At 40.9% G+C, this 18814-nt stretch overlaps 2 protein-coding genes across 4 annotated transcripts; one reads left to right on the top strand and one right to left on the bottom strand.

Annotated features, from left to right (window-relative positions):
- Positions 1-119: 119 nt before the first annotated feature.
- FBXO43 (F-box protein 43) lies at positions 120-10466 on the bottom strand. 3 transcript variants are annotated; one of them, XM_066204587.1, is made up of 6 exons: positions 9824-10466; positions 9636-9712; positions 3252-4777; positions 2307-2409; positions 1281-1460; positions 120-1190 (listed from the first exon to the last, which is right to left on the bottom strand). In XM_066204587.1, exons 3-6 carry the CDS (start codon positions 4727-4729, stop codon positions 942-944), a joined length of 2010 nt encoding a protein of 669 aa, XP_066060684.1. In that variant the 5' UTR covers positions 4730-4777; positions 9636-9712; positions 9824-10466; the 3' UTR covers positions 120-941. The 3 variants fall into 3 exon arrangements, with proteins under 3 accessions (XP_066060684.1, XP_066060694.1, XP_066060704.1); XM_066204597.1 differs by having other exon boundaries at positions 9884-10466; XM_066204607.1 differs by lacking the exons at positions 9636-9712; positions 9824-10466 and adding an exon at positions 5576-5722.
- A 3237-nt stretch (positions 10467-13703) lies between these two features.
- On the top strand, positions 13704-18290 carry POLR2K (RNA polymerase II, I and III subunit K). Its single transcript, XM_066177945.1, has 4 exons — positions 13704-13910; positions 16029-16092; positions 16786-16878; positions 17288-18290. Exons 2-4 carry the CDS (start codon positions 16032-16034, stop codon positions 17308-17310), a joined length of 177 nt encoding a protein of 58 aa, XP_066034042.1. The 5' UTR covers positions 13704-13910; positions 16029-16031; the 3' UTR covers positions 17311-18290.
- The last annotated feature ends 524 nt before the right edge of the window (positions 18291-18814 follow it).

Raw genomic sequence — 18814 nt, 5'->3', positions numbered from 1 at the left:
AGCTGTTTGTAATTGCTAGGATGACATAGCTGCGGATAAAAACCAAAACCACACAAAAATTGTTTGAGGTCCAAGAGACAGACTGAATTAGTTTTCTAGAAGGGATCAGCACATTTAGGTAGAAGAAAAATACATTAATTTCCTTTATTAAATCTAGAGATAGAGTGATTTCCAGCTTGAGCTCAAGTAGAAGTGTGAAGGTGACCTGGTATCTGGGATCTGAAGTCAAGTCAGATCAAGCCTAAAGGTAAATTCGCAACAGCAAAGGTGATGCCACAGCATTTTTAGATATATGAATGTATGTGGTACCACCTGAAGTTTTCACAACAAAAATTTTGTAAAATTCAGTACAACGATATCCAGACAGCATCAATTTAGTTTATAAATGACTATTCTATTGACTTCTATTACAGAGGTTAAGAGAACAACAAATTAATTTTTCCAGTAAAAATTCAGACAGGAAATACATTTGTTTTGACATATCACCATTCCTATTATTAGTAATATTTTTTGCAAATGTACACAATGCTCCACTTTGAGACATTTTAAAGTAAATAAATAAATCTGATTTCAAAGATTTTTTTAGAAATAAATTTCTTTAATTTGTCTTTAAGACAAGAATAACATTTTTAAACTTCTATGAGGTTCTAAGTATTGAAGACTACATTTAAGACACTTTATTTAAAAATTAAGATGTTAGTAAGTTCCTACCTACTACACAACAGGTAAAACAAGACATAAAATATTTTTAAATGTTCATTTTTTAAAAAACAAAAATGTACTATGTTAATTAAGATATATACATGAGAAGTTATCTTGGTAAGTTGGCAAGAACAAATGGGATGATACTTTCAAAATGCCTACCTTTAGGAAGAACAAGATTAGGAATTTAGGGGAAGGGGAAAAGGAATTAAATGTAAGGAGCTACATGCCTTACAAATTTAGAGCCTTTTTAAATTTCTTTTGCTTTGGGCACTTCCTGGTGGAGCATCTTTTTTATTCTTCCGTTTTGCAGATAAACTATTACATTCCTTTGACCCATGGAATGCATGCAGACATAAAATACAGAACTCAAATGCACATGCTTCTCTGCTACATAGTCCCCGTTTCTTTACCAATTGATATTTAGCAGGGTATTGACATCTTGGACAGGGTTTCAGAGCTTCATCAGTGAACAGAGTTTTAGCAACCTGTAGTAAAAGGAGACAGAAAAGAGCTGTTTAGTCTTGTAAATGAAAACGTTCCAAAAACTGAAAATGAAGCATTTCTTAGATACCTACTTTCATGTATTCTTCCTGCCTGCTAGCTGAGTGGGGAACAGAACTGCATCTCCTAGGTGTAAGTTCAGTGTGTGGTGTCTGTAAAACAGGAGTTCTGGCTTGAGCTTGAACAGGCCTTAGAGCAGATCTGTTGAGAATATTAAGTCTTGTAGCAGCATCTTCAGCCTTCAATAAATACTCCTGTTTGTTCATAATTATTTAACAAAAAAAAAAAAAAAAAAAAAGAAAAAAAAAAACACAAAAGAAAAAGAAAAAAAGGGGGAGAAAATGAGGATTTTATGATGGATTTTACTTGTTTGGGTTTTTTTCCCTCTGCAACAGCACATAAGAAAGTTATATATACATATCACAAAAATTTACCATTAAATGTTTCTATTTAGCAAGGGATCAAGAGAGAGATCATTAAAAACCATCCCATGAGCAGGGTGAAAAGCCAACTCTCTTTTAGCGCACTCTGCTAGTGCTCATGTTTGTGAATTAGGACATCTCTAGCAAATGTGCACGTACCATGTGTAAGAACTGAAAAAATACAGTGCTATTAATTTGCTTACTTCTCTAGATGACCCTTAAAAACCTTCTACATATCCTTCTGATATTCACAAATACACCGTGACACCATGGCACAAGCTGTCCTGAAAATAATCAGGAAGTAATCTAGAGTGGGTCCTACAGCACTGCAGACTAGAGTGAAATGGACAATGAGGAACAGCATGGCACAATGGTATGAGGAGAGTTTAAAATCTAAAGCTAGAATTAGTCAAGGAAGAGATCCTTGGATTCTCAAGATTCTCAAGAAAGGGCCGGAGGGGTAAATAAGAGTCTTACATTGTTGAAAGATCAGTACTCAAACTGCAGACAACTGAAAAGCAGTAAGTGCCATTACATTCTCCTGTTGGAATCCATCACCTACTCATTTTGGAACTGTCTCAGTCAGTTACCCTTCTGTAGCTTTACAAGATATTTCCTCTTTCCTTCTATCTTTTTTCACACTTGAAAAAAAAAAATCACCTTTGAGAACTATCTTACCTGAGCTGCTTCTTTCAGCTGTTTTGTGTACAAGTTCCTCCTCCTATCTGCACTTCTGTCTTGTACAATGATTTCACGCCAGCTTTTGCTTACTTTCCAAATGCTGGAACAAATAAAAAATTTATCCACTTTCAAATTTTTTCAAGTAGTGCAGAAGACATGACAGCAAGACTACCTAGTAAAGATTTTTGTGTGGTTTCATATACTCTTCATCATTGTATAGACTGCTGCTATAGACTAGTTCATTATTTTGTTATGAAACAGGCCTTGTACTTTACATATCACTGGATAACAGAAGAGTCTAGAAAACAACAGCAATATAAATAGCACAGCATACCTTTGAATAAAAAAATCAATTCAGTTCTTCCTCCATATAAGCCACCTAACAAGATTGTTTCTAGTCACATTTGTGTTAAGAGTTCTGAAAACATCTGTGCCCTTGTACTTTCATCTATTCACCTATTCCCTTTGTTACTAACAACAAAAAAATCAAGAGCATTGTGTGAAATGTAGCAGTTCCTATTGATTAGAAATTAATCTAGAAGATTACTCATAAATCAAAATTATTTGAGTATCTTAGTGCTTAGAAACAACACACACAAGAAAAGTTATAGAAAATATGTTTTGAGCGCTATGCACTATTGGGAACTTGTAATGACAATAAATTACTTTCCAGACTTAAAGGCATTTCTAATATATTTTAAAATTTACAAGTATTGTAATTTAGTTTTGAGTTACTAATTTTCCGAGTCTGTTTAGCTTTTTAATGCCCCATTTATTTTTCGATCTACACAGAAAGACCTACTTAATTAATGGTAAGAAAACTTTTCATTTTTTCAGAAACAAATTTTATTGACAACACCCAGTATTCCAGAAGTTATTTTAATTCATTTGCAGAGGCTCACCTTTTTCCCTTTTTTGTGTGTGTGAAGCAATAGTACTTACCTGCATAGACTTTCCACTGTCAAAGCATCTAAAACTATAGCAAGTACATGTCTTAAATTTCTATCTTTCAATTCTGTTAAAATATCTAATTTTTCAAGGCCCATTTTCTTGCCAATAAGTCCAGGAAGAACATGATCTAATGCAAATATTTCTGTTCCATCAATATTCTCTGAGATTTGCTTTTGGTGTGATCTTTGTCTTTGCAAGCAAATTTCATGAACTATTTTCAGAGCTGGAGTTCTTGAGAGATCTCCATGACTTACAACCAGGTCTCCACTAGGGTGTTTTTTTAGAACTAACTCATGATCTTCACTGACAAAGTTTCTTTCTTTTGTTAATATATGCGTTGAAGTAGGACTGCCATGATTATCTTCTGTCTCTGACTGGGAGCCTAGTTCCCGAAGAGTGGATAACCTTCTGACTCGCTCAAGTTTTCTTGTCTTCCTTTTACTGTCTAAAGTTTTAGAATCTTCTCTGTGCTTTTGGAAGAGCTCTTGGAAAGATCCCTCATAATCAGACAATGAGTCTCCTGATTTGTCCAAAGGAAGTGAATTATATCCGCTGTCCTCAGGTGTTGAAAGATCTGGGTAATTTGCCACCTTAACAGGGGGGGAGTTTGTATTACATAGTCCAAAGTTTGAGTTCTCTGCAGGACTGGTGATAGAAGTCAGGAATTTACCCTCACTGGCCTCAGGTAACACACTGTAAGTAGGAGTTCTAAGCACCCCATCTCTAACACTCCTAAGAACACTCTCGTTAAATTCGTTAGTGTCACTACCAGTGACATCCTTCCACTGAATTGGAGATAAACTTTCTGATTCTAACAATAAGGGGTCCTTACACTGGGACTCATCCAGCGTAGATGTCCTTTGTTGTGAAAAGGAAAGCCTCCGTTTTGGAGAATCAGGGTTAGAGTCCTCAGGTTCTGAAGTGCTAGCTGTCAGAGGTTTGTAACCTTTATCTTTTGGAGAATCTGAAGCAGTTTGTGAAAGCTTTTCTTCAGAGCTCAAAACACTAGAGAATATTTTTTTCCTGACGCTTCCTGAAGAACTAGGTTGTCCTTCACAGCATCCTACAGTTGTGCCAGCTTCAACAGTCTTGGGCAAAAGCAGCCTCCTGCGTAGTGAGGAGCCTTTTCTACTTGATTTAGGAGTTTCAAAAAAATCTGCACTTCTATTTGCTTCTCTTTCTTCTGATAAGGAGATAGAATTCAATTCTTTTTCAATGGATGGTGACCTGGGAAAGAAGGCACTTGGATGGATGTGCTCAGAATGCTCCTGTAGCAATGACACACTTGTTACACTCGGTGCATCTTCACCTTCTGCCTCAGGGTCTTTTACTGACTCCTTGCATCCTCTGTCCAGAAATACTGAACTGCAACACATGTCTTTAAAATTTGAGTATTTAAAGTTGCTCCTGGGAGGTGTTAATCTATTTCTTTTAAGAATATTGAACCTCACTGGATGACCGTCTGACATCTTCTGCTTGACACTTTGACTTTGTAGATGAAGATACCACTGCTGTTTCTGAAACAAACAACAAAAGCAGTCACCAAAAGCCCTGCAGATTAAAGAGAAAGCCTCCTGTAAATCTATCAAGATAACAGTCATAACAAAAGTCTTGTCATTAGTCTTGGTAGAAACAGTGCTTATACACAAACACAAAAGTAGATGGTTAGAATGAGTGATTAAAATGCATATAATGTGAGGCAAATCAAACATGTACCCAGTTAGCTAACTGACCTGGCAGTCCTCAACTGTGGAAAAGCACTTCAAATCAGCAACACAGCCGAACACAACACCAATCAGCTCATTGGTTTTGAGAGAGGCAACAGAACTCCCCATCATTCCAGTAGAGCCAAGACTTTTATTAACACTGTTACTGGTTCATCCAGCAACTAACAGTTCAGTACTGAAGAATGAGCAGAAGCTCTGGTAATAGGTGAGTTTTGACAAAAGGCATTTTCTCCTTAAGTAAAATAAGAGGATTAATCATGAAATTACAAGTCTACAAGTCTCATTATTTAGATCCATAGAGAATCCCAAGAGGGAATTAATTTGACCTCTAGTTACAAAGTGAAAAAGTAAAATAATAGCTTTTTCTTTTATCTGCCTTAATATTTAAATGTTATTTTATAAAGAAGCTTTCTGCTTTTGGTCATCTCTACAAGGTAAACTGAGTGTTCTGAAGGCTTACATTTTAGAGAAAATGACTGACCATACACACACTCAGCAGGTACATAGAATTTAAGACCTACTATATTTTTTCCTAGAAAGGTGGCTGATGCACACACTTAAATAAAAGATGTGTGGAAACAGGCTTACTTTTGCCACTCATATACTGCAGAGTTTCTCCACTCTAAAAGTTGCATTAGGTCACTTCTTTCTACCCACAATAACTGTACAAAAGATGTTATGAGTGATGCAGCAAGAGGGCTGTTCTCACAGACACCAAAGCAGTTCACATCAGTGTTGCAAGAGTCAGGAGTTTGAATCGGCACCTTTTACTGTGGTATGTCGCTGGCCTCTAGAACTGATATTCTGGAACATAAAGTCTAAAATTAGCAACTGAACTTTGAAAACAGAAGTAGGAATCTCTAAAGGTGGCTTCAACACCAAATACTAAGCCATTGCTAATATCCCAACAGTCCTGTCTTAGTCTAGCTCTAAGCCACCAAATAAAAGCAGTGGGAACCCAAACTGCCTGAGAGAGGTGAGGCAGAATTATTCTTTGGTAATCTTGGGTCATTAAATAATATTTTTTGACCCATATGGAAAGCATTTTTAAAAATGATTGCAATATAAAAAGAATGCTTTATTTTGTTTTCTACTGAAAGAAGACAGCAACAAGAGAAGTTCAAAAGGAAAAGGATGTTAAAAAGCAGATTGACACCTTGGTGTCAAAGACACACTGTCTTGCTAATATCACTATGAAATCAAACAGACCTAAACAAAATCCACATACATAACTGAGAAAATCTCTTCAATCAAAGATAGGTATGTGAAAATAATTCCAAAACAACAAATTGAAGTCTGGTATGCTTCCTTCCCTTCTCCCATTTACCTCCACAACTACCTTACTTTCCTGTTTGTTTTCTGTCTCTGATTTTACCTTGTTCCCTGTTTTACACAATGAAATAAGTGACTACACAAATAGGAATCACAAGGCACAGCTTTAAGCTAGTATTTAGTGAATTAGAGATTACTTTTTTGCTCCTGCAGGGCCAACTCCAAATAGCATTTAATGTTTCATCTGCATCGCTTCTCCATATTTTAGTAGATCTGTAAGTACTGGTGTCCCCCAACAGTTGATCCTGGGCCCACTATAGTCCAACTTATTCATCAATAACTTGGATGAAAGGGGCAGATGCCTCCTCAGCAAGTTCACTGGTGACACAAAGCTGAGAGGAGCAGATGATACCCCAGAGGGCTGTGCAGCCCTTCAGAAGGACCTGGGCAGGCTGGAGAGGTGGGCAGAGAAGAACCATCTGAAACTCAAAGGCAAATGCAGCTCCTGCACCTGGGGAGGATCCCTGGGGACCAGTACCGGCTGGGGGCTGACCTGCTGGGAAGCAGCTCTGCAGAGAAGGTTTTGGTGGACAACAAAATGTCTATGAGCCAGCAGTGTGCCCAGGAAGGCCAAGGGTGCCCTGTGGTGCATTAGGAAAAGCGTTGCCAGCTGGTCAAGGGAGGTGATCCTGACCCTCTGCTCAGCCCTGTTGAGGCCTTACCTGGAGTGCTGTGCCCAGTTCAGAGTTTTCCAGTTCAAGAAAGAAAAAAATACTGGAGAGAGTCAAGCAGAACTATGGAGATGATTAGGGGACTGGACCACCTCAGTTATGAGGAAAGGCTGAGGAAGCTGGACCTGTACAGCCTGGAGAAGGGACCTTATCAATGTCTATCAATGTCTGAAGGGAGGGTATCAAAGGATGCAGCCAGGCTCTTCCCGGTGGTGCCAAGTGATAACAAAAGATGCAATAGCAGAAACTGGTGTAGAGAAAGTTCCACCTGAACATAAGAAAAAAGTTCTTTACTGGGAGGATGACAAAACACTGGAAGAGGCTGCCCAGAGAGTTCATGCGGTCTCCTTCTCTGGATATATTCAAAAGCCATTTGGGCACAATCCTGAGTAATGTGCTCTGAGGACCCTGCTAGAGCAGGAAAGTTGGACTAGATGATCTCCAGTGGTCCCTTCCAATCTTACACATTCTGAAATTCCATGTTTTTAGGCAATAGGCTGAAAAGTCTTTGTCATGAACCAGAAAATAACTTTAAACTGAATGCTAGAGATGGCTGTTCAAAATCTCAATCTCACAAAAAAAAAAACGTATCCACAATTATCTTTAAAAAGACTAGTATTTCCCTTAAATACACTCAAACTAACCACACATTTAAGAAAAGCCCAAAAGCTTCCAGGCTTCGAAAATTAATTTTCAGGCAGCATGCTGAAGAAGCAACAAAAGGAAAACCTCACGCTTGCAGTTACATTCTCAGGCATTCTATGGGACAACTGAAAACAGAAAAAAATTTAAATATTACAGTATAAATGTAGTTAAGCAAACTTGTGTTTCAAGTAACACAAAAATCACAGCAAAACAAAATTTTGCAGCTATAAGGGAGGCCAGGATAGCAGAGTTAAAGGTCGGTAACTCAAGTGGAAGCCGAATATAATGCTGTACAGAGGCCAGAGTCCGGCAGGGGGAGCTTGTGAGCTCACTGCATTGATTCCGGTATGTTAGAAAACATTACGGGATAATATAAAGTTGCCAATTGAAACTGAGTGAACAATGGCCGTCCATTAAGCTTCATTTCACCTCTTTCCTATATGTCTCCATTCATTCATTCATTCATACATTTTTATAGTTATTTCTACTTCTTTTTTCTCTACTCCACAATTTTGAGACCTCACGTAGAGTATTGGCTGAGGCCCTGAGGCCCCCAAAATAAGAAGGACATGGACATGCTGGAGAGACTCCAGAAGAGGAACATGAAAATAATCAGAGGTCTGGAGCACCTCTGCTCTGAAGACAGTCTGAGACAGTGGGGGTTGCTCAGCCTGGAGAAGAGAAGCCTTCAGGGAAATATGATTGTAGCCTCTTTGTACCCAATGGGGCCATCAAGAAAGCCAGAGAGGGATTTTTACAAGCACATTTGGTGATAAAACAAGGCAGTAAGAGCTTTAAACTAAAAGAAGGAAAGTTAGGTTAGATGTTAGGAAGAAATTCCTCACTATGAGGGCAACAAGACACTGGGACAGGTTGCCCAGAGAAGTTGTGGAAGCTCCATCACTATCAGTGTTCAAGGTCATGTTGGATGTGCCTCAGAACAACCTGATCTAGTAGAAGGTGCCTCTGCCCATGGAAGGGGCTCAGAACTGGATGATCTTTAACTTCCCTTGCAATCTGAACCATTCTATGATTTACAGCAAATCCCAGTATACACCTCAAGCTTGTATATGATTTTTTTTTTCCAAAATGTTTTACTTTAATTTAACACAAGGTCTCATTTTACAAATACAGAAGCCTTTCAGAGGGGTTGAACATTTCTCATAATAAAACAAGATTCTATTTCCATTCATAAGAGATGCCTAACAAAACCTCTTATAACAACTACTTTTTATAAGCACTTCGTTTTTATCATGAGAATTTCATCTACTAAATTTGAGCCATAACAGCACACCTTTTTCATTTGGGGATCTTCAACTAGTTCCTGAAAGTTTTCTTAACCTTGTCCTAGATGTCATCAAACAGATGTGCAGGGAAGAAAAGGCTGGTCACACCACTAATCAGTTACAGAGAAAGTAACAAAATCCATGTCTCCTAAGGACAGATTTATGTGCTCTGTGCATTTCTCATATCTATTATTAATTTTGCAGTTCTCAAACCAATTTACAAATCAAGTGAAAAATTTCTGGGAGTTTACTGGACAAAATAATTCATATTCAGAGACCCAAACTAAATTTAGGACAGGATTCACAGATTTAGACAAGGAATAATTTCTAACAAGTTTAGTCTTACCAAGCACCCCAAAGAGGTAAGAATGTTGGTTACTAGAAGGCAATGAAAATGGTGCCTCCAACTTAGACATGAATTCTAAGAGGGAGTCATACCTGTTCCTAGCAATTTACACTACTTAGCAAGACATACAGAACCCTTATCCATTGAACAAGACATTTTCTGCCTTTTTAAAAATCACTGTTCACCACTGCTAACAAAACAGATAAAGTCTTGATGATATGGAAGTATTTTCTCTGTTATTTCAACAGATATGGTATCTGCAGTAAAACAGACACTGCTCTTTGACCCCAAAGTCATTTATACTTTCAAAGGTAATAATACTGAAGATGACATAGCCAAGTCCTATCCACATGATGTGGGTCACTTACCCTAATTTGTGAAGCAAATCAAGATCTTCCAATGCAAAGGCGCTGTATTCAAAGTATTGCTTACCCCGAGTGATAACCTGAAGTGAGAAAGGATGTGGAGAGAAAAGAGAGAGGTGCAAGAGAAACATTACCCAGCTGAGACAGTTTTCAGTCCACATGTATATGTGTTAACTGCAATGCCTAAATACCCAGCGATGGCGATAACTGAGATGTAGCTGAGGACCAGCAGCCGAGGGTCTCTCAGTCACCTGAGATGTCGGACACGAGCAAAGGAACCGCTTCGCCTCTCGTCTGGCAAACCGGTGGGCACAGGAGCAGAGCCTGGAGGCCGCCCTACCACCGGGTGCAGCTGAGCTGAGGCGGCGGCGGCGGGGCAGCCCCGGCAGGGCTGAAGGCGAGGAGAAGGAGTGAAAGCGGGCTGGAGGAACTTCAGCAGCTCTGGCCGCCCGGGCCGGGCCCGTTGCCCTTGGCGAGGAGCCGCTTCGCCTCTCCCCACCCACACCGGCCCCCCGCGTGCGGCCGCCGCCGCTTTCCCTCGCTCGGGTTTGAACTACCCGCCCTCACCAACCGCTGCCTCCCCGCCCCCGCCCCCTCCGCGCTCGGCGCCGGCCGGGAGCCTGAGGAGACCGGAGTGCCCAGCCCGCTTCTCGGGGACGTCAGGGAGCACCGGCGAGGCTTGCCCCGCTCCTCACGCTTTATACTTCAGCCCCGCGGCTCCCGCCGCGCCCAGTCCAGTGTTAAAGCGCCCCTGAGTCGTTCCTGCCCCTGGTCTGCCTCTCCTAAGGCGCCCAGCGAGGGTGAGGTTTTCCCGCCTCTGCCAGAGCCCGCTCCGCTCCCTACGGTGGAGGGGAATGGGGGGCGGAGGCGCAGGGGCGCCGGCGCTAAGGGGCGGCTCAGGGGTGCCTGAGGCATTCACAGCTAATAGTCCTTATCTGCACCACAGCCTTTAAGCTTGGGTTATAAGGGTGGTAGTTAATTTAAGTTAATTAGCGCCTTTTTACCCAACAGCCCAGGACTCGAACAGTCACAGAGTGTTTGTCAAGTACATTGACTTCAAAGAAGTCGGGTGGAGGATCCCCCGACTCCAGCAAAACACTGGTTGTCCTCGAGTCTCCCCAAGTACTTTTTGCCAGAGATTCCAGGAAGAACCATTCTCCCTGGCTACAGTGTAGAGCACATTTTTCTCACCTTGTCCTGTCGCGGATGGCCTAAGGGTTACTCCTGTTTAATTTATTGAAAAGCTTGTAGCTGTTCACAACCTGGCGCCTGGGTTTTACTGTGGTTTTAATTTTTCTATATACTAAAAAAAACCCAAAAACAAAACAAACAAAACCAAAACCAACCAAACAAAAAAAAAACCCAAAAACCCGACCCAAACCAAACAAACACAAACCCGCCAAAACCACGACTACGTGGATGCCTGTTTTTCCCGGGCTCAGTAAGGATAACGTGAGGCTTCACACCGGCGGGATGGGGAACGTCAGACCTGAACGAGAGACATAAAACCGAGTCTATAAGCAACACATACATTCTAATAAGTAAAATCCCGGCTTAAGCCGTAACGTAACCCCTGTTCGTGGGGTCTGGCAAATTTTCAGCCTTCCCTTTCGGCAACTCCGCTCCTCCAGCCTCTCGCATCCGTCCTGGCGTGAGGCAGCCTGAGAGGGGCCCGAGGAAACAAGGGCTTAAAAGTTCTTGACCCAGAGCCGGCGGAAACTCACATTTTTTAGGGAAAGAATATCGGTTTATTTGACTACAAGGTAACAGTTATGGCTAAAAGGGGAAAGGTTCTTGGAGTATCTCCCGCTTCATTTTTAAAAGGAAAAAATAGTAGAAAGTTTAAGGTAATAGAACTTTCCTTTCTGTAGTACCGTCTGTTTCAATTCAGAAGCTGAATAAAACTGTTTTTCAGATATTTCCATTTATTTATAAAATACCTTATCAGTAAAACTGGAAGCTTACTAGTGGGACACAGCAACTGCAAGCTTTCTCTCCATCACTGAAACCTGTGTGGAATAATGCGAGCTGGATCAAAAATATCCAAGAAATTTAACAAGTCATAATTGCGACATTTTATGCAATACACAGAAGTGTCAGACTAGAAAGTGTTTTAACAAAAAGTCCCCCTCCCAAAAACCCACCCCAACAAAAGCCAAGCAAGCAAACAAAGAAAAAAGAACAAAACAAACAAATAAAAAATCAAAACGAAAAAATCACACCCCCCCCCCAAAAAAAAAAATCACCAACAAAAAAACCCAGCCAAAACCTGAGAACGCTACTTCTAACAAGTGAAACGAGGTAAGATGTTCTGCAACACTCGCACTGCGCTCGGTTACGGCTCCATTTCTTTTCCCAGTCAAAAGTACCGGTGCACTTGTGTCTTTCCCATCTCGACTTACAAGCCTCTCCTCTCATTTGTCTACCAATTCCTCAAGAACTGCTTCACTTTACGGGAGAGCTTCCCACACAGTCTCAACACACTCTGCTACTCTAAATCCAAAGGAGCATCTTCAAGGTTAGAATTTACCAGCACATGGGAATGGGACTTACCAAAGTGCTCCTCTCGTAAGGGGCAGATTTTATCGGAAACGGCTGAAGTAACCGAAGCTTTAAGATCTGGTAAAGCATCCTATTTTTCCAAGAAAATGTTTAAAATATGCCAATAATTAAACAGTTACATGATTTCTTTATTAATAATGGAGATATTCTTTTCACAGGATTAACTGAATTTTTCATGGAGATATTTTTAGTAAGTCCTTTTAAATTTGTCCGTTTGACAAACGCGTTTTAAAAACACTAACGAGCCTAGAGAAATAATACCGAGGAGGTTTTATTTGCTTTTTTAGAAGCTGGTAATTTCTTACCATGCGTTTACCAAAAATGATAGAGCTCAGGCTGTTTTTCTCCTCTGCTCCAGTCTCTTGGTACCTACCCATACCCGCGGCTCCGTAACGGAGGAGAGGATGCAAATAGTACCTCTGCCTTTTACAAACCATTTTTCTTGTCTGTGCTTTATTCTGGCACTCCAAAAGTTATGTTTAGCTTTATTCTTACAGAGCAGTGTGAAGAAGCAAGTCTAAAGTCATTAGTGCGATTTAATTACGTTTAATTTAAACACACAATTAGGAAAACTAAAACTACTTATTATTAACCGAGTTCATTTTAGATAAGTTACAAGTCATATATGAAGGTGATTCGTTGGTAGGACATCAGTGAATTACAATTGATAAAACCTCATCCGTATTAATTTGGATGCTTAGGAAACAATTTTTGTTCAGTATTCAGAAACAGACTTTTTCTTAAACTAGAGAACCTTTGAATGATCTAGTAAATTGGCATATTCACAAAACATAGTATTCGTTGAACATTGGGGGGGGAGGAGTGAGAAATAAAGAAAGGATACCTAATTCTACAAATTGTCAGTCGAAGATTCAAAATTCCTACCGCCAGCGAGGTGGAGCCAGTGGCAAAGAGCAACCGGTGTGGTTTCAAATCTCGCCTGCACTATTTGAGTTCAGTACAACGGGAAACGCCGACATTATAGAACTTCTCTCATAATAGAACCTTACACTTAAAATGTGCAATATATATGTTTGTCGTATGTAAGTTTGGCTTCATGTGGGTACATATGATACCTACCACACCATCAAAGTATCAGGATGCCGGGTTTATCCACGAATTTTAGGTGAAATGCCTCTGAAAACAGAGAGGACCTTGAGGTAAAACATCTCAGGGTGGTTTAAAACTCCTCAGCCGTCTGACCAGATCTGACGCGGGGCATTCTCTATCTTGAGTATGTTGGGTACAGCTAAATAAGAATGAAAATACCGGGTACCTTGGGGCTGATTTTACCGAACCGTGCAGTTGCCTATTTTCTTCATTGACAACTGACACTGCTATTCATATGGAAGCTTGCCTCTTAAAATAATCTGTGTGCCCTTTTTTTTTTTCTCCCCCCCAGTTGGTTAACACCCAGAACTGAATATTTATTACTTTCTCAGCCTCATTACTATTCACGGCGCGGAGGGCGGAGCAGGCGGCGCGGTGAAGCTCGGCCGGCCCCCGCCGGCGCCGGGCGCTCGTCATCAGCGTGCGCCGGGGAGGCGGCCAGGCCGGCGGAGCTGCGGGAGCCGGCGAGCGGCGCGGGGCTGCTCCGGGCCTGCTCCGGGCCTTTGGGTGTTCCTTTCGCTGCTGGGCCGTGGTGGGCCGGGAAAAGCCGGGACCAGCTTCGTGGACTTCGCTCCTGCGTGCCAGATCCGCGGGACGGTGGGAGAGGTCGGAATTGGGGGGGGATAGGGAGCCTGGGGCCCGTGAGAAGGGGCTGTCTGCCCTTCTTCTTCGTGGGCTCTGCGGGACGTGGAGGAGCGGGTTGGCCTTTACTCTTACGGGGACATGAAAGATGCTCGGAGAGGGGACCTCATTAATATGCAAAATATCTGCAGCGGGGGATGCCAAGAAGATGAAGCCAGGCTCCTCTTGGTGGTGCCAAGCACTAGGACAATAGGCAGCAGGCAAGTTGAGGCATAGGAAGTCCCATCTGAACAGGAGGAAGAACTTTACTGTGTGGGTGACTCCGGACTGGATTGTTGTGGAATCCCTCTCCCTGGAGATTGTCAGGAACCATCTGGGTGCACTCCTGTGTCATGTGCTCTAGAATGACCCAGCTTAAGCAGGGAGGTTGGACCAGATGACCCTCTGTGGTCCCTTCCAGCCTTTCCCATTCTGTGATTTAGTGAGGCGCCCTTTGCACATGCCCATGTCTCTGCAATGGATTCTGACTGCACCCCAGCACGTCAGTGCATCGCTGGGCCTGTTGGCTCTGTCAGCTTGGTGCCACTTAGGGCTGCTGGTTGTGTGAAGGCCAGCTAAACTATGGCACCTCCCTGCAAAACACAAAACTGTAGTTCACTGCTGCCCTTAGCAGCAATATAATTTGGTGCACAAGCAGCATTAACCCAAGTTATTTAGCTACAACTGTGATCCACCTTAGTTCAGCCCTGTGTTTTAGAAGAGTCTGCTGCTTTCCAGTGCTAATGGGTGACTGCTCATATCCTACTGCAATGTGCTGACACAAAAAAAGCTGTACCACATGTGAGTTAAGATAGCACTATGATTATGGTGTAGCATACCTGAAGGCTGTGGAGTTTAATGGGTTCTTTCCAGTTCTCTTCAATGGAGTGACATAGTGGGAGTTTTAACAAGATGATTTGTCAAGCGTTGGTCAGACTCTTAAAGTATGAAATGTCCCTGTCCTGTTTTCAGTATCATAGTTTTCCCAGCTGAATTTATGGTGAAACAAACTCCGAAGATGAAGGAAATAATCTTTGCTGTAATAGTAAGCAAAAGCATCTGAGAGCCTTTCTCATTAGGAAGCATCAAGAAGGCTATTTAATGGGATAAGGATTAGGAATTCTTGTCTTCTGTGTCAGACAGAACAGCAATACAGAAAACAGCAGCCTCAAAAAACCTAATAGGAAATATTCTTGCTCTTGTCTAGACTTGCATTGGGTGAAAAAAAAAGTGTTTATGTGTAGTAGCCACCTTAAAATTCATGGTTGCAAGTACATTTAAATGTTAGGATTACTTCAAGTTTGGTAGAGTGTTTGTGGAGTCTGATGCTGTGAAGAAATACTTGCCTTCAAATAAGTCTGAACAATCAAAACCAGTATAGGGGATTAAGAGGTGTTTGAAGAATAGCATTGAGTTATCACTCTTGATTTGGTAGGATTTGAAGGGTCAAATTTAATCTCTATGGCCTCTCATTGTTTGGCGTTTTTTTGGTTTTGTTTTGCTTTTTAATTCCTGCTACTCTTCTGTGCACAGTGTGTTCCCAGTGTTTCTAATACCTTAGAACAAGGAAAAGTGTATAGGGTTAACTAGTGTGTCAGAGGGGAAGGAAAGATGACAAGGCTTACCTTCTTTGTTAGCACCATTGTTACATGAATGATATGTAAGAAATTATTGAATTTTATATCCTCAGCAGGGAAATTCTTAACACTGGCAGGAAGAAGGAAAGAAAATATTACTCATTGGTCTAATGTTTAAAATACTGTTTAATAGAAAATGTCATGTTGTCCTCATCATCGGAGGTTTTCTATTAAAAAAAAAGCTCTGTGAAACCTGACATTACTTTGCTTCTAAGAAGTTGAAATAAATGACTTTCTGAAGTTTCTTTCAACATGAGTTAACCTATATCCTATGCATCAAATATAAATGGAATTTGTATTTACTTCTAAGGAAGTGATTTCATCTTCTGTTACCTTTAGCTTGAGATATTAAAATGATTGTGTATGCCTTGGGAAAAACAAAACAAAAAAAAACAAAAACAAAACAACCCCCCCAAAACCACTCCAAACCCAAGCTAATGTGCATGTTGTGTATTTTTTGTTTTAGAACATGGATTCACAGAAGGATGTTCAGCCTCCAAAGCAGCAGCCAATGATTTACATCTGTGGAGGTAAAGAAAAGACATTAGTGATTTTTTTATTACTTGTTACTGGAGATTTGGTGTTTTAATAATGAGTAGTGCTTAGTCATTTTACTGAAGGGTACATAGATAGAAATAGTTACAGTGTGTATTCTGATGATGTTTAAAGCTTTATGCATTGCTGGTGACACATATATGGGGTACATATGCAGTGTTATGGATGAAATTCCCTAGAGCTTGTGTTGCTATGTGGAGCTCCTTGGTCTCTGTGTGGTTTATTGACAGTGCTGTAAGGGCACTCAGCTTTCCTTGAAGTTCAGTAGTCAAATTCTCTCTTACCTCTAGGTAAATCAACAACATAAAAATTGGTAATTTTTAGGAATCCTTGGAATGTTTTGTCTTTTAAGAAAACAGACTGGGCTTTGGAGGGATGAGCTGCAATTTTCATTAGTAGACAGTCTAGTATCTAGTGTGGAATGTGCAGTAATATTTGGGTGACTTTTAGCAAGATTCTTTTTTATCTTAATGTAAGTGAAGCTTGCTTTTTATTTTTTCTTTTTTTTTTCCACATTACCTTGTTATCATTGAGCTTGATACAGATTCATTACACTTGCTGTGTTTGTTTGCCACAAATAGGAATTTGACTATCACAACTTTTCAAAGTTATCTGTGCCTTAACAATGCTGTTTTTCTTTGCCCACTTCTTTTTTCTTCCTCCATCAGAATGTCATACGGAAAATGAAATAAAGGCAAGAGATCCTATCAGGTGCAGAGAATGTGGCTACAGAATAATGTACAAGAAAAGGACAAAAAGATGTATCCTTTTGCAAGTGCAGTTGAATGCATTCGGGAAGCTGTGGATGGAGACAAGGGGGAACAGAATGTAAGGGAAACAGAATAGAACTGTCAAATAATTACCTAACAATTCTTCAGGGTCAAAGAAGAGCAAACTACTATAGCACAGTCTCTGCAGTGTGATTTGGCAACTTGATTTATTTTCTAGCACTTTCTCTTTTTTTTCCATTGCCTATGCACAATATATTAAATTATGATAGTCTGCTGGGTAATGTACTGTGCATTGTTGATGCTATTCAGTGTTATTAAAGATGGCTTCTGAAATACTTTATGTAGATAGATTTATGTGACTAGATTTAGACAGTCTCTCTTCCTCTCCGTCATCTTTTTCAACCACAACATACTTTTTTCTTTAACTGCATTATTCCAGTGGTAGTTTTTGATGCTCGATGATGTCTGCTGAAGATAGTGACTTCATGATGAAATCTTTCTCATAACTTTGTTCTGTAAAACTGTTTGTGTGCAAATGCACGCTCTTATTTGTGTTTTAAGAAATTGAAATAATAAAGTTTACTGTAATACTAAATTTTGTCTATATTGTCTTCCAGCAATAGATTTCTAAAGCTGTTGTTTAAATTGTCATCAAAGTATGCAGTATTTTTTAAGTTCAGTGACAATTGTATTCTTTTTGAGTTTTCTTTGTTTCCATTACTCTTATCTAAACTTTATCTGCATTTTAACTTTGCTAAATGTTCTTTGGACTCCTATGAACTGAATCATAAAATGACTGTGGTTTGAACAAATTCCACTGAAAATAAATAGAAGACTACAGAAGGCTTGTTTGAAACAGATCTGGATTTCAAAAAAGAAAATCTTAAAGGACTTTAGAGCACCCAATTCTGGCACCCAGTTATGGACATGTCAAAAGTATGTATGTCTGGAAGTGTAAAAAAAAATCATTTCTCCTGAAAGAAGAGGGAGAGGGAGGCAAGTTAAACTTTAAGAAGCAGTGTGGAAACAGAAATTTCTTAAGTGCTGTTTGACTTGTTTATATTCAAGGAAAGAATTACATCTGTGCTACAAAGATTATTTGGGTAGCATCCCAAAACTAAAGTGGGATCATGCTTTGCTTTTCAGATGACTTTTCAGGGGTCTGTAATAAATGGTGGGTTTGTGATGATGAGCCAAAACTTTTTGCATCTGCCCATTTGGAATGCGTGTTACATAATACCACTAAAGGCTACTACAACGTACTGTTGGGCTGTGTGTGCCTGATCTCCGTTTTGATGGTGCTAATGGTGCTGTTGGGATAACTTACTTAGTTCATCACTGTAATAATATATATTTTTAAGGTCTGCATGACTATGCTGGCTTATCAATGAACTGCAATGGCTTGTTATAGGGGATAAAAAAAAGTTCTGAGATGCTGTTTTGGAGCTGTTTGGTTAAGATTTTCTTCGGTACCTGATCTGTGCTATTAAGACTAGATTTTTTTCCTGGAAACCAGATACACTCGGGTATAAATGATAACATTTTTTACTATACGGTTGCTATCAGTTCACCAGCCTGGCCTGCACAGCGTGCACCTTGTGCCTGCACAGCAGAACGAAGGGGTCGGCTACTGACACGGCTGCTCAGAAGGGCGAGGAGGAGCGGGCAGGAGCAGCGCTGCCCGAGGTCGCCGGCCAACGGAGGCGGGTTCGGCCCCTCTGCGGGCACCCGGTGCCTCCGGCTGCCGGACAGAGGCGGCCAGGAGCCCCCCCTGCCCTCGGGAAGGGGCACGGACCCGCTTTGGAGAGCAGCCGCGGGGGAGTGCAGGGCTGGCGGGCAACGCTGGTGTGGGCGCCTGGGGACACCGGCGTCGGGAGAGGGAACGCTTGTTCTCGGCTGAGTGAAACCTGGCTGAAACCACAAGGATGACGCTTAATGGAAACGCACTCCCGGGTGCGCTCTTTCT

Source organism: Chamaea fasciata, unplaced genomic scaffold (genome assembly GCF_029207755.1).
Source record: "Chamaea fasciata isolate MVZ Bird 193981 ecotype frontalis unplaced genomic scaffold, bChaFas1.0.hap1 SCAF_1, whole genome shotgun sequence".
Lineage (NCBI taxonomy): Eukaryota > Metazoa > Chordata > Aves > Passeriformes > Sylviidae > Chamaea > Chamaea fasciata.
Note: the sequence above shows the minus strand (reverse complement) of the source record. Positions and strands in the feature narration are given on the sequence as shown.

Coding starts and splice junctions, on each gene's coding strand:
- FBXO43 (XM_066204587.1), bottom strand. CDS start 4,729: ATGTCAGACGGTCATCCAGTGAGGTTCAATATTCTTAAAAGAAATAGA. Junction 1,461..2,306: donor AGCTGAAAGAAGCAGCTCAG/GTAAGATAGTTC, acceptor ATGAACAAACAG/GAGTATTTATTGAAGGCTGA. Junction 1,191..1,280: donor GGCAGGAAGAATACATGAAA/GTAGGTATCTAA, acceptor CTTTTACTACAG/GTTGCTAAAACTCTGTTCAC.
- POLR2K (XM_066177945.1), top strand. CDS start 16,032: ATGGATTCACAGAAGGATGTTCAGCCTCCAAAGCAGCAGCCAATGATT. Junction 16,093..16,785: donor AATGATTTACATCTGTGGAG/GTAAAGAAAAGA, acceptor TTCCTCCATCAG/AATGTCATACGGAAAATGAA. Junction 16,879..17,287: donor CAAGAAAAGGACAAAAAGAT/GTATCCTTTTGC, acceptor GCATTATTCCAG/TGGTAGTTTTTGATGCTCGA.